This window comes from Sinohyriopsis cumingii, chromosome 4, assembly GCF_028554795.1.
Source record: "Sinohyriopsis cumingii isolate HCF-2022 chromosome 4, ASM2855479v2, whole genome shotgun sequence".
Lineage (NCBI taxonomy): Eukaryota > Metazoa > Mollusca > Bivalvia > Unionida > Unionidae > Sinohyriopsis > Sinohyriopsis cumingii.
The window spans coordinates 107,791,409-107,806,947 of record NC_142964.1 but is presented as its reverse complement, the minus strand read 5'-3'; the positions used below and the strand labels follow the sequence as shown (position 1 = coordinate 107,806,947).

Below are 15,539 nucleotides of genomic sequence, written 5' to 3'. Positions count from 1 at the left end.
GGCCTGGTAAATAATGGCCACTGTAACTGAAACAGGTTTTATTATTTTTGGTTTTGCTTTTTTGTAGCAAGAAAAACAACAATGCATCAGATTTCTCCTCTAATATATTTTCATTTTTCCTCCAGTTGAAGGCTTTCCAAGAAGTTTGCATCATGATCAGGAAACCAGCTCTGGAAGTTTTTGACATCCTTGAGAATGTGAATTATGACCATCCTCCAGCCAAGATCATTCTCTGTATCTTTGATGCACATTAGAACATATGTTGGTGTCATTGTTTTTCACCATCCATTACTGTTTAAGAGACATAGTTTTATCTTTGTCTACCTGTCCTTTTGCCCAGCACTGTCCATAGATACATGTCCTTTTGCACAGCCAACTGTCCATAGATACCTATCCTTTTGGCCATCCAACTGCCCATAGATACCTGTCCTTTTGCACAGCCAACTGTCCATAGATACATATCCTTTTGCCCATCCAACTGTCCATATATACCTGTCCTTTTGCCCATCCAGCTGTCCATAGATACCTGTCATTTTGCCCATCAAGCTATCCATAGATACCTGTCCATTTGCCCATCTAACTGACCATAGATACCTGTCGTTTTGCCCATCCAGCTGCCCATAGATACATGTCCTTTTGCCCATCCAACTGTCTGTAGATACCTGTCCTTTTGCCCATCCAACTGTCCATAGATACCTATCCTTTTGCCCATTCAAATGTTCATAGATATATCCATGATGGTTAAGTTATATCTTTATGTCACTGTGAAGTGGTATTCATGTTCCATTAAAACATTTTTGCTGTTTTGAGAAAAAAAACAATTGTAAAAAGACCATTAATGAGTTTCAGCTACTGTAGTATCATCACTTTTTGTGGGGGGACCAAATTTTGTGGTTTTCATTGTTGCCTCAAACCACAAATTTAAATACCCAACGAAAAATGAGTGTTTCATTCCTAGAGGTTAACACAGCTGCTAGTATTTGATGAATCAAGGTCAATAGTGTAATCTGGTAATTAAATATTAGCTTTTACATGTGTTTGTTTTAGTTTTTGTTTTAACCTTTTGAAACAAAAATTATAAATCATTAATGGCATCCATGACCTGTTTAGCATACCACTCGTGGAAGTGCGACTTTAATTCTTCTTTATACTCTTTATTTACTCTCAAGTCTAGTGGTTGAAGTCAGTCTGTACAAGAGGCAGGCACAAACATTAGCTGCCTGGTAAGCAAGCGCCTGTGCCATGTTCGCAGCTTTTGACAGGTTAGGAAGTCCAGGAACTGAGGGGGGGGTCTAAGTTGAATTTTACCACTCTTAAGCCACTGTGTTAATGCCATGATAGAAAGTACTGATGGTGCAACTTGATTGACAATGGTTTAAGTAAGAGATCATTCATATGTACTTCATTAACCGATTAGCCTAGTGTTGTTGGCTGCATCTGCTTTCTTTGATGTTGAGCACTCAAACGAAAACATGGCAAAAGTGATTAATCTTGACAGGTGTTTCATTTGTGCTCATAGAGATGGAAGTATTGTTTTGATGTTGTTGGCTTTGACTGATGTTATTCACTTGGTTGAAAACATGGTGTAAGTATTGAACTTGCTAGGTTTTTTATTTGTCTCATGCAGGTGGTAGTATTGCTTTAAACGTTGAATTGACCGCCATTTGCATTGGCATTGTTTTATTCTTTTGTATTCTTTATTTTGGGTATTTGTAGAGGTTAAATGATGAAATTAAATACCTACTAATATGCAAACTTTGACAGGCAAAACCATGAATTTAAGTACCCACAAAAATGACTTTTTTTATTAAAAAAAACCATGAAAATTGAGCCCAACAAAAATAAATGATATTGCAGTATATTACCATGTTTCTCCTATCCTGATAAATTTTTGGAAAGTTAAGTTGGTTTTATCATACAGTATAGTATCCTATTATGACGGTGTTGTCAAAAACTGTATAAAGTCTGTGATGGATAAGTAGGGTACAGTGGAACGCGATAATTGGGGTCCCAAAAATTGGATCACATTAATATCGGGGTTGCGTTAATGCGGGGTTTTACAGTATTTTACTTTTTTCAGAGAACAACTCATTGGCACAAATACGTGTATTCATGTCTAATATGTTGATGAATAGGGTATCAACACCATTTACTATCGTGCCATTGTGGCATTCAGTTCATCTATAATGCATGTAATTCCATTGAAACATTGCACACATATTTACAATATTTAATAATTTTTTCCCAGATCATTGTGTCTGAATTCAACGTCTAATATACAGCATGAACAGAGCATCAACACTGTTTACTTGCCGTCTGATATTGTAACGTCAGAGCTTGCCATTAATCCTTAATATATGTAATTCCATTGCCAAAATTGCATACATATTTAAACTACTCAATAATTTTGTCACACATCATTATGTGTCTGAATTCAGTGTGAAAAATTAACAGCAAAATTAGGTTAAGAAAGATGAAGCACGTGTATGGTTCATTATGTTCCTGGGTCTATGAATGGTGTCTGTAAAAATTTCATACTGCTAAAATTTCCTCATATGTGTTTCCGTGTACATTTATCCATTGCAAATTTCCAATAATTAACGCTTGTACGCTTATTTGCTTGAATGACTACAGCAAGAATAATTAACGATCAACACATGCTTTCAGCGTGCATATAACTTTTACTTCAGGTTTTGTGAATATCAAAATAAACGTGTGAAAACTACTGTACTAATCACTGCGCAAAGTGCAGAGAACGACTTGCATTTGTGAACTTGCTTTTCCATAACGGTAAAATATTTTTATAAAAAATTGGAAATTAATAACGAATTTATAAACAAACACCATACCATTGTAAAACCCGAGAACTTAGTGCAGTAGGCCTGCGATGATCACGAGTCACGTTTATAAAAAAATTTAAGCTGAACGCATGTACAGTTTTATACCCTTTCAATTTCCAGCTAATAAAGACGACATTATTTACTGGTCAGCTGATTGCATCTAATAACACCACCAAGCCCAGCAAATATCTTGGCGGCTTTCGTTTTTTTATGTTTATTAAATTGTGAGAATCTTTTATCAACCACCACATTGTCTGCTGCTTGGTTGTGTATGCAGTTAAAGAAGAAATACATGTCAGCTATTGTTTGAGAATAATTCGGTGCACTTATTCACAGTATGCCTTGTTTTGATATGGTATATTTAAATTTGAACCAAGGAGGCATAGTAATCAGTATTACCATATTTGACGTAGTATCTACACATGCTCAATAAGTGCACATCACGTTTTTGCTTGGAAATATCCAATAAAAAAAGAATGTTTGGAAATCCCAGCATAACCACTGGTAGGGAAGCTGCTGCTAAAACTCTACTCATTTTCTTGTAAGTTACCATCATGCATGCCTAATGTGTTCTTACCACTTTTGCAGGTTAAATCAGTCTCAAAAACACATCTCACATGTGTTTAATTTATCATGTCCTTGTCTGAAGACAGAATACACCTTCAAATTGGATAGGCTCCAGCATGGACATGGGGGAGCAGGCATACATTATGTACATACATGTGATATGGATATTGGCTGTAGCATTATCGGTGTGCACTTATTATAATGAATTGTAACCTTGTCATATTGGCCTATATAATATTTAAGTTCACGGTGCATTATTGTGTCTGATACTGTATTTTTGCATCAGTGTTTTTAAAACAGGTTTACATTTTCACTGAAGCCAAACAAGTGAATTTTTAACCTTGCTTGTATGCAGATCAAATATTTTTCTGAAACTATGTATTCGGTTCTAAAGGCTGATCAAGAGGAGGCCCTGATATGTGGGTTTGATCCAAATTGGCAATGGATGCTGCTGTTTCCATCCATAATTATAATATGAAGAAAAGGAAATGTTAACTTAATTGAAAGGCTGTAACCATGAATCGTATAATCTGAAGGATTAATAGTTCAAATAGCGAGTGTCAAAAAATCTCTTGTTGAGATAATAGCCTCAGATACAGTTTATTTCATAACATCGTGGCATATCTTTCTAAACGGCCACCAAATGACACAACAAATATATCAGCTGAGTAAAAACTAATAATCAAAACAGAGACTGTATTTAATTTTGTTGGAGCAAGAATTATTGTTTATTTTTAATGTCTTTTCTTGTATACATCTTTTCCATAACCATTAATGCTATAGATGGCAAAGATGGGTGTGGTAAATCTATCACCTTGGCCCATGTTGTACACTACTGCTACCAGAAAAACTGGCTGATTGTAGATATACCCTGGGGTAAGTTGACTACAAACTTAATTTCCACTTTTCTCTGAGCTGTGAAGATGAGGGGAATATAAAAGTTTCCACCATTCTGTCTGTCCATGCAGTAAAATCTTGTGATCATTGAGGCTTCTTGAGCTGATTGTTTGTGGGTTTTTTTTCTTCATTTTGAAATATCTTCCAATAAACTTCAATTAATTTAGTGGATATATGGCTATTAATTGATGAAAAGAAGAAAATTTCCTATTCTTTGCAATAGGACTGTTACAGTTTTGGTCAGCATGAATCCATACAAAATTTGATTAGTTTTATCCTTTATCTTATACACAGAGAACTTTGTATTTAGATCAAGATTCTGTTAATAATTGTACTTTAAAATGAGCTACAAATTACCATGACTTTACCAGGTCCATTTCTTAGTGAAATACCATCTATACTCACTTAAAACATATTAAAAAAATGAAAACTTCACAGACCCAGATCTGTCACTGCATAATGCACCAGCACATCTGGGTCTGTGCAGTTTGTTAGGACTAATCAGTTGAATATAGAACATAGATCTTGATCTGCTGGCACATTATGAGACATTAGGACAGGGTCTGTGTTGTTCACACCTTAACCCAACATATGAGTGTTTATATACATTAAGGGTATCAGAAGCTCAGTATTGTCCCTGCCCTCCTAGGGCGACACCTTCAGTAGGGGATCGGATGCTGTTGTTTTAAATCTTTAGAGGTTTGATACAAAGCTTACAGTAACATTTCACATTTTAGATAACAGTTTTGCATCATTTGCTCCAATTTTTAATATACAGTGCAAATGTTATCTTAAAGGTCACCGGCCACCTATATTGTACAAACGTGTGATATTATTATAGTTATAAACAAAACGCATTGGTTATGTATGCACACCATAAAAATGTTTAATTAGACTTTAAACTTCGCTTTATAAAATGAAAAAATTATTCGGCAATCTCCATAAACAATCGGTAGTTTCCACGTGCCAAAACCGGATATGACCTACATTTATCCCTTCTATTCAACCTAGTCATTTAAGTGCTTAATTTATCCGTGTAAATGTCTATTTGATATAGCATACGATCGTGCTTTTGTACAGCAAATATGGTGCACAGTGTTGCATACAGATGCAACCAAGAGAGTGATGATGGGGAAAAGCGTTCTTTCTTTTTCCGAAAAACCATGTTTACCAGAAAAAAGTGTATTTAATCTGTGGATTGAATAGGGGATGGATGGGAAAGTTGTATCATTTATGCCGGATTATAGTGAATTTGGCCCAAAGACAATTCGGCCCAACTCGAAATACAATTCGACCAAACCTAACAATAGTTTGTACATTCTTTTTCTTCAACAAAAAAGTAGATAATATGTAAGATAGGTTTTAGAAAGAAAAAGAAAAAATTTAAACAAGCTATTTTGATATTCTTTGAAAGAAAATAATCATACTTTGTAACATACATATTTATGAGAGAAAACACAAACTGACATATCTTGCTTGTTCTAATTAAAATATTTACATACATTTTTTATGCTAACAAATATTAGCATCTGCACAACAACATTCTCAATTTAAGACTTCTTGTCAAATTATCAATAATCACTTATAAAACAAAAATACGTAACAGATAATATTCTACATAATACGTATACATTTTGCTAATGGTAGTGTACATGAGATATCATAACAAATATACTTAATTTTAGGCTTCACATTGTAACACAGCTGCATACAATACATACTAGATTACACACGCGAGAGAGAGAGAGTATAATGTTGAGCATTTTGTCAGTATTTAGTTGCTGCAATATGAAGCTCTTGCCAGTTAATTTTATTGTTTGTTTTTATTTTTCAAGTTGTCTTAGTGTTTGCACGCGTAAATTGAAAGCTTGTCATTACTGGTCAATATCGTCAATTATATTTGCTCCATTATTCCGTACAAATTAGAAAGGAAATAATTTTATGTTTAATTTGTGCCCACACACACACACACACACACACACACACACTCTCACGGTACAAAATAAATTGATAAACATACACTTGTTTGAAAATAAAATGAAAGAAATTAACCTTGCATTGTTATATATTCCTTCTTTTTTCATCATGCGAAAATTATTTTTAAAAATATATATCCACGAACTTCGTATATGTAGCAGATACCAGCTTGCGTATGCATCCTTAGTGTAGTGTGTATCGCTTATGTCAAATAAAAAAATCGCAAATGAGATGAAAGTATCACCCGATTGCTTGAAGACACCTGTCATTTACGCATGATAAGTTACTTATTGCAAACTGACCCAGATTGTATTGTATCCAGGTTAACTATAAGTCGGTATCTCGCAAATAAAAAAAATCATTATTTTAAAATACATTCAATGTGAGTGCAAATGATAATCTTTCTGCTAGCATGGGTTACAAAAGTATTATTAAAGCAAGTTATTATTGTGTATATTATTTGCCCTGCAAACAGCAATTATGACTACATATGGCAAACAAATAGAAGCCTGGGTGATAAACACAACTGGCATGGAGTAATAAACTCATTTTTTAAACTTACCGACAGGATATCAAATACATAGGTTATTTTATTACAATGCAAACCAACCCCAGAAACTTGACTTTGGTATCTTTTTATTGTGCCAATTGTTTCTTTTGAAGTCAGCCGACAAAAGGAAGTCAAGTTTGGTTCCTTTGGATTCTTTAAGTGTTCCGATTTCTTTCTTCTTTTTTTTTTATAAAGTCTGACGACACAGGGAAGCCAGCATTGATTCTTTTCACCTGTATTAACGGGAATTTTCAAAATAAATTGAAACAATGGAACAGTTTTGAAAGTGACACAATCTAGTGTGTCGTGCACGCATACTGATATAAGGCTGAACAGTAAATTATTTTGCATTAGTTTCATCTAAAATATTCCCTATCCATAGTTTATAGTGTTTTATTTTTCGACAACAAGAAGCATGTACTTCATCTTGTAGGGATAAATGTAAGTCATTTCCGGTTGCATCCTCTATAGGTGGGAAATCATAACTAAGGGGAAGTAACAGTGTTGTATACTTCTATTTCGAGTAATTAAATTATTATTTCTTCTTTACACTTGATATTTTTTTTATTTTTTTTGTGTGCAAGTAAAACTATTTTTAATCATATAATGCAAATCTGATATAAATAGGAAAATGTTGGAGTATGGCCAGCGACCTTTAAGTGTACCATTGGATTGAATAACATTGCCCTATCTCTTAGGAATGTTCCCCTCATAAGGGACCCTGACTAGTTGTTTGTGGACAGTACTTCATGTTTCACTCCATCAACTGTATTTGCTATAATTCAACACAGAATTCTGATATTGGAGATAAAATTTATCCCAGGCATATTTCACTCCCAATTCCAAATATACGTTTATGAAGAGTAGGTTTCTAAATGTACACTTATGTAGAGTAGGCCTGATATACCCTAAGTGTACACTTATGCAGAGTAGGCCTAATGTACTCTAACTATACACTTATGCAGAGTAGGTCTGATATACCCTAAATGTACACTTATGCAGAGTAGGCCTGATATACCCTAAGTGTACACTTATGCAGAGTAGGCCTAATGTACTCTAACTATACACTTATGCAGAGTAGGCCTGATATACCCTAAATGTACACTTATGCAGAGTAGGCCTGATATACCCTAAATGTACACTTATGCAGAGTAGGCCTAATGTACTCTAACTTTACACTTATGCAGAGTAGGCCTGATATACCCTAAATGTACAATTATGCAGAGTAGACCTAATGTACTCTAACTATACACATATTCAGAGTAGGCTTCCTGCATGTTGTAAGAAGTTACTAATTGAGACAATCCTTTTGACATAGGATTCATCAGTTTGTGAACTTTTTAAAAGAGTATATTTTAATAATATATAGAAATATTTGAGTTTATACTGTTATGACTCTATTTTCATAACCTAAGTAATAGAAAGAAGGAAAACCAACAAGTTTTGTAAAACTTAACAAATAATTGAATTATCAAAGATATGAATGAAAATGTGTGGGGAACTTATAGTATTATGAAGTGAATTCAAAAGAATCCTGATAAAATTCTATGAAAGTCCTAAAGAATGAAAAGTTCCATGTAAATCTCAAAACTGGAAATGTACTGGTCCACCAGGAATCATGATGTTACCAAATGGCAACTTCCATAACTGGATTATTGTCAAAATAATGAGTATGTTCTATTTCCAATGAACAGTCCAAACAAATGTTTTTTCCTCTCGGATAATATCTAAATACAACATAAAACATGTCTGCAGACTTACAATAGGAACACATGAAATGAGAATGACACCAAAATAGGAATGAATCTGATTGCTCAGTTCTCTCCTTATATACACCTTCTGTTATAACCATATTTCACAACATAACCCATGTGATTGGTCCTTCTACTAAATTTATCTCAAACTTGCCGATTCATGTGACCTAGCCCAACCACTGGAAAGTTTTGGGGGGTTTATTTTGTATGTAAAAAAAAATAATGCATACTTAATTCTCAACATATTTATTCTGAGAACATTAACTAGAAGCCTGTTGGCATCACAGCAAGATGAAGAAAACCAGATTCACAAAGTATTGAGCAAGTGTCAGCGATGTTTTTTGTTGACATCACATGACTACCACGTTTACATGTGCTCTCTGCTTGTTACATGGGCTGTCTGCTTGTAGTCTCTGCTTCGGAAGTTACTGAATTCTCTAGAACCATCCAAACCCCATCAGCCAGTGAGAAATTAACCCAAAGTTGTCATTAAATCTTATTACACTGGTCAACAGTGAAATCATTACTGACTTGAAAAGGCCCTAATCTGTAGTATTTTGGTGTGCCGAACACGAATATAACCGTGAAAAATTTGTATTGGCTCTCGTTTTGAAGATATTCATATACCTCATTTTCTATGTTTCACTGTGTAAATTTCTCCAGTAGGACGGCAGCAACATCCGGAATAATGATGTAACATTGCATAATACCATCATGCTCACATCATCCACAGTTGATTGCATTATTTTCTGATGCAATGCAATACTAATGCCATGCGGCTGCTGAAGTAAGTTGACGTCAGCAGTGTACTATACATGTGTAGGCCTATTATACTAATGCCAGGCGGCTGCTGAAGCTGACGTAAGCAGTGTACTATATAAAGCCCAATCAGATAGGTTCAGCATTTAAAATATTTTAGACGTTGTGCGAGACAGTTCAAGCTCCTGTTACATAAAACTTATTATTTAATCCATTTACGTACAATAAAGAACAGTAATGCCTCGAAAGTGTGTTAATACCGCGGACAATTTTTGCTATATTTGTGGGGAAGTGACATTTGCCAACCAGAAGAAAAGTATCAATTCTCAAGTGAAGAAGGCATATCATCTTTACTTCGGATGCAAGGTTGGTGACCAAGACAAGCCTTGGGCTCCGCATATATGCTGTGCTACATGTACAACACAGCTTTCACAGTGGTTGAATTGCAAAAGGTCATCAATGCCGCTTGCAGTCCCAATGGTGTGGAGAGAGCCAAGCAACCACCTAAATGACTGTTACTTCTGCTTGGTTCCTCCTCTTTCCGGCGGAATAACGAAGCGAAAGAAGTCGAGAATAGTCTACCCAAACATTCCGTCTGCATTGAGACCAGTTCCACATGGTGAGGGACTTCCTATTCCAGAACCTCCAGCAGAATATTCTCTTGATTCATCTGACGAAGACAAAGGTGAGTCGACCTGTTCTTCTCCTGGTCCATCAGCATGCAGTGATCCAGATTTTCACTGTGGTGCATCATCAACCCCACACAGAATAACACAGGAAGAACTAAATGACCTGATTCGTGATTTGGACTTATCAAAGAACAAGGCAGAATTGCTAGGATCAAGACTCCAACAATGGAATCTTCTAGAAGAAGATGTCACAATTACTGCATATCGAAAGCGCCACCAGCAATTGGAGCCTTTCTTCAGAAAGGAAAGTAATCTGATATTCTGTTCCGATATTGAGGGCCTCATGAATGCTTTAAAAATCACTCATGACCCACAAGAATGGAGACTATTTGTGGACTCTTCGAAACTGAGTCTCAAGGCTGTGCTTTTGCACAATGGAAACATTCTTCCATCTATTCCAGTAGCGTATGCTGTCCACATGAAAGAGACATACGATAACTTAAGGCAGCTACTGAATTCCATTGAGTATAACAAGTACAGCTGGCACCTCTGTGGTGATTTGAAGGTAGTTGCCCTTTTAATGGGACTGCAGCAAGGATATACAAAATACATGTGTTTCTTATGCGAGTGGGATAGCCGAGCAAGGGAAATGCACTACATGAGGAAGGAATGGACTCACAGGCAGAATGTAGCCATTGGAGAGAAGAATATCCAACACCCAGCTCTGGTTGAGGCTCAGAAAATCTTGCTACCACCCCTTCACATCAAACTAGGTTTGATGAAGAACTTCGTGAAAGCCATTGACCGGACTTTGCCAGCATTCCGATACCTGCATGAAAAATTCCCTCGACTCAGCGAAGCAAAGATTAAAGAGGGAGTTTTTGTGGGTCCTCAGATTCGAGAGCTTTTCAAAGATGACCGGTTCAACAACTTGCTGGAAGGTGACGCGAAACAAGCATGGAATGCTTTTCGCCTAGTTTCTACAAACTTCCTCGGAAATGTTAGGGCAGAAAACTATAAGGAACTAGTAGAAGACATGTTGATGAAGTATAAGAAACTTGGCTGCAATATGTCTCTAAAGATTCACTTCCTTCATTCCCATTTGGATTTCTTTCCTAGCAACTGTGGTATTGTTAGTGATGAACACGGCGAACGTTTTCATCAAGATATCGCAACAATGGAACAAAGATACCAGGGAAAATGGTCCACTACAATGCTGGCTGACTACTGCTGGACACTCCTCAGAGATGCTCCCGAACAGCTGTACAAGAGACAGGCGAAGAAATCTAAGATGTAGTCAATGACTTGATTTTTTATAGGTAGGCTATTACAGTTGACCTTTTACTATTGGAATGCATTTCGTTATGTAAACATTAATTTCTTGCAGATTACAAAAAAAACTAGAGCCAATTTTGCAATTTGACTGTCATATTCGTGTTCAGCACATAAAAATTGATAAGAATTGACTAATTTTATTTCAGTAACATGACTTTTGTAAAAATTTGTTGTCCAGTGTTATTATTACTATTTTTAGTCATTGTCAACACATACATAAGCATCTATTTATAGATCCTGTGTAATTTTATGCTTTTAACAGACTCTATCACATAGGCAAAATCTAACTAAAGATAATCTGTACAACTTGCAGCCATTATAAAAAATTACAAAATAAAATCATATACCAGAGGTTGCAAGAAATATACACATACAGTGGTCCCCCTCTTATATGGCCACCCCTTCTGTACCAAGAGAGTGGCCTTATAAGACGGGTGGTCTTTCCAGAGGGGGACTAAATTTTTTGTGAGAATATGTAATGTACATAGTAAGAAAGCTACATACTTCAGAGCACATAATATCTTCATTTGATATCTTTGTTTAAAAGTAACATTAATTAGTAGAAGGTTCTTATTGTTATAACAGTTGACTTATTTCAACTGAATGTACATTAGTAGTTCTTATTCTTGGCGTAAGTGTGATATGCGAGTGGGCATTGTTGTCATGCACATTGCAAAACCATTCAAAAACATCATTTAAATCTTAGTACTTACATAATTATCTTTCTATTTGCTCCATTTTCCCCCTGCTGCTGAAAAACCTCCTTATCGGTTATGACGTTGTTTATTCGAGTCTTTTCAACATAAAATTGTTTTATTCGAGTCTTTTCTACATAAAATTGTTCACCCCTCCCACCTCACCCAATGTTGTTTCTTCTAAAATAACACATCTCTTTATGTGACAACATATTAATGTTTGGTAATGATTTAACTGTATGCAATTTAATTATGCAGTTTAAACTTTTGTTGAGTGGACGAAATGCCATCTTTTTACAGGAAGCAATAAATGTATTGTCACATGATTTTTTGGTCTTTGTCTGGTACCCTGATCTGTTCAAGGTTAATTTCTCTGTGTGTGTGTTAATGCACAGAATTGATTTTTAGACTATGCTGATCCTGTTTTGATCTTGACAATTATGTCCGGTTGTAATCATCAAAGAGAAGAACTCGACAGATGAGTGAAGCCTAAAACTCTATCATAGCACTGTTGAGCCCATTTCCTGTAAACATCGGCTTTTGTAGACAATGATATAATATTAATCTTAGTGTTTCATGTACTTTAGTCAACACTTCTTTCAGTAATGGAAACTTAACATTGGGAGACATGTATTGACGATAGAAATAATCTGATTACTTACCTTACTTCACGATATGAATTAATTATTGGTTCTGGATACATTTCACACAAAAAGTGTCCACTTGTGAGGGGAACATTTTCCATTTTTGTACCAATATGATGGTTGTGTTAGAGGGGTGGCTGTTCTTGAGGGGTACTTTTGAATACAAATTCGTCGGTGCCAATGGATTCTAGCCGTAAGAAGCGGGTGGCTGCTGGTCAGGGGGGCCTTTCAAGAGGGGGACTTCAGTACTTAACAATACATGAGTATTTTATCATCTCTGTTTTGAATTTTTTAAAATAAATTTTTAACAATCATTTTTACTATATTTACTGTGTAAGTTTTATGTGGCCATGATTGTACTGATGTGTCATTATCACATGTACATAAGTAGCATTTATGTCCATTGGGTAAAGGGAAAGAACTTTTTTTGGGCAAGAAAACACACTTCAAACTTGTTGGCTATTTCCTTTGATAAGTCCTACCATGCCTCATGATAATCTTTCCTTGTCATTGTCATGATGAACTGAAGAATATTTTTCATGAATTTCTTCCAGCTGGACATTGGTTGAATCGAAAGGTTGAAATTGCCCAGTCAACCCATAACCCAGACAGAATGAACTTTCCTTCTGTGGCAACAGCATGGCTTCAAATGTTCAAATCCAGAAACATGCAGTACATCAAAGACCTTACAGTAAGTATAGTTATCTGATTAACTACAGTAACTATAGTCCTTTTATGTAGACTAGTGATAAATGCCAGCAACTTGCCTTGGGAGAAGAATATATGTAAATAAGTGTATAACAGACAATGAAAAGAAATCCACTTTGGTTGTACGAGTAATAGCAATATCATCATCAGCAGTAGTAATACTTAAAGTTATGTTGGTATTAGTAGTTGAATTCGTATGTTATGACTGCAAGGCAGTATTATTTGTGAAAAACAAACAATCTAACTTTAATTATTCCATAGTGTTTCAGAATTCACACAACAGAATGATTTTTGTACATTTAAATTAACATTAAAATGGGATTCCAAAATTTATACTTAATTTCTTTGATTCTAAATGATCCTGTTTTGCACAGTGTCTACTCCCATGCAATAAAAATAGGTTTCAAGACTTTCTATTGCACAGTACGTGTTTCCTTGCTACAAAATAGATGTCAAAACAGTCACAATCATTTGTGGTTAATTATTCAGGAAATCATCCTTATATGCATTTTGTATGAATAAAAACAAATCTGTTGAACCGTGTACATTTTTACATCATCCACTTTAATCTGAATACTTTTTGTCTCAATGAGTTTAGCATAGGTGAAAAATAGTGTTACAGGTTTGGTTTTTTAAAAAAATCTTGATTACCCCTACCATCCATCTGAATCTTCGGGAAGGTAGGTAGTTTGAAAATATTTCAGATGTTTACAATGGTCATAAGTCAAATATCCAAGGTGTGATAGCTGTCATACTAGTACTGCATGCATAATCATTGGTAATACCATTTCATATCCATTCCATGCAACTACTCTCCCTTGACCATGAGTCAGATCAATATAATTAGAAAATCTTGGTTACAGTTATTTAGAAATTGTTTTCTCTACAGTCATCAGTACTAAACATGAGAAGAATTGTTATCGTGTTTGAATTGTAGAATCGGAATGTTCAACAAATATAATCTGTATGTCCCTTCTCTCTTTCTTACTCTTGATCAAGATCAAGGTGGTTTTAAATGAAAACATAAGTTTCTTCACAACATATGTTTCCCAATCATAATACCTTACGAGAACTACTGCTACATTGCAAATCCATCCTTCCCAGATTAAAACCTTTTAAGGTTAAAAGCTAAATGTTTTCTGCTCACCTAAGAGCAGCTAGATAGAGTGATGTTCCCTTGATATTTGGGTTAGTGCCAAATTCTGTGAAATTGTCATTTACTACTTCACTTATGCCATGTAGCATGTTCTCTACAGACCGATAGACCTAACAAAATCCATAAAAGCAGTTTGGAATTTTTTCTAACTTAAAACAAGTTGGACGAGTTTTATCTTTAACAGGAGGTATACTCCATCTATAAATTTATCTGTTCTTTCTATCCTTGACAACAAAGTTTCTAACTTTTAAGTGTTGTCACTTTGCCATTTTCACACATTTAGGTGCAGTTGGTACATGCCTGCATGGGTTGAGATGGCATCCCCTCATATTGCTATAACTGTATTAGTAAGTGCTGGTCTGGTGCATGATATAGAAAACTCCTTTAATGTTGCTGTATAATTTCCACTACATCTGAATATGTACAGGCAAGTTTTCTATCTTGTCTTTGCATCTACTTCATAGTTATATATGTGATGCTTTTCTGATTTTAACAGTATAGAACACCATTTGGCATCCACTTCAGAGTTATATATGTGATGATTTTACCTATATAGAACACCATTTGGCATCCACTTCATAGTTATATTCATGACTTTTTAAATATCAATAATTAAATCTCAGTTATTTTTTATGTGCAGGTTTTGTGTGCACTATAGAAAACTCTTTTATGTTACTGTATAGCTTATGTCAGGTCAGATACATACAGGATTACTGACCTGCTGCATGGATGAAACCACTTCAGTGGCCTAGTGGTTAGAGCATCTGCCCAAAGTGCGGAAGGTTGTGGGTTTGAATCCCATTGAGTGATACCAAAGACTTATAAAAATGGTACTGCTGCATGGATCAAACCGCTCCAGTGGCCTAGTGGTTAGAGCACATTACTAGACATTACTATAAAGAGTCACACTGCAGACATTGTAGCGATATGACTAACAAAGACATCTTTGACCTTGTACCATTTCAAGATTTTGGTCATCAAATTCTGGTGATGAACTAGTACCATTGTGGATTCTTTGCCTATATGGA

At 35.3% G+C, this 15,539-nt stretch overlaps 1 protein-coding gene across 1 annotated transcript in view; it reads left to right on the top strand.

Annotated features, from left to right (window-relative positions):
• LOC149801846 (small ribosomal subunit protein mS29-like) overlaps window positions 1–15,539 on the top strand; it is a 66,146-nt gene that overhangs the window by 13,162 nt on the left and 37,445 nt on the right. The window contains exons 4-6 of the mRNA XM_089956216.1: window positions 126–234; window positions 4,191–4,283; window positions 13,202–13,338. Of these exons, the coding sequence (XP_089812342.1) occupies window positions 126–234; window positions 4,191–4,283; window positions 13,202–13,338 (339 nt within the window). The remainder of the gene's footprint in view (window positions 1–125; window positions 235–4,190; window positions 4,284–13,201; window positions 13,339–15,539) is intronic.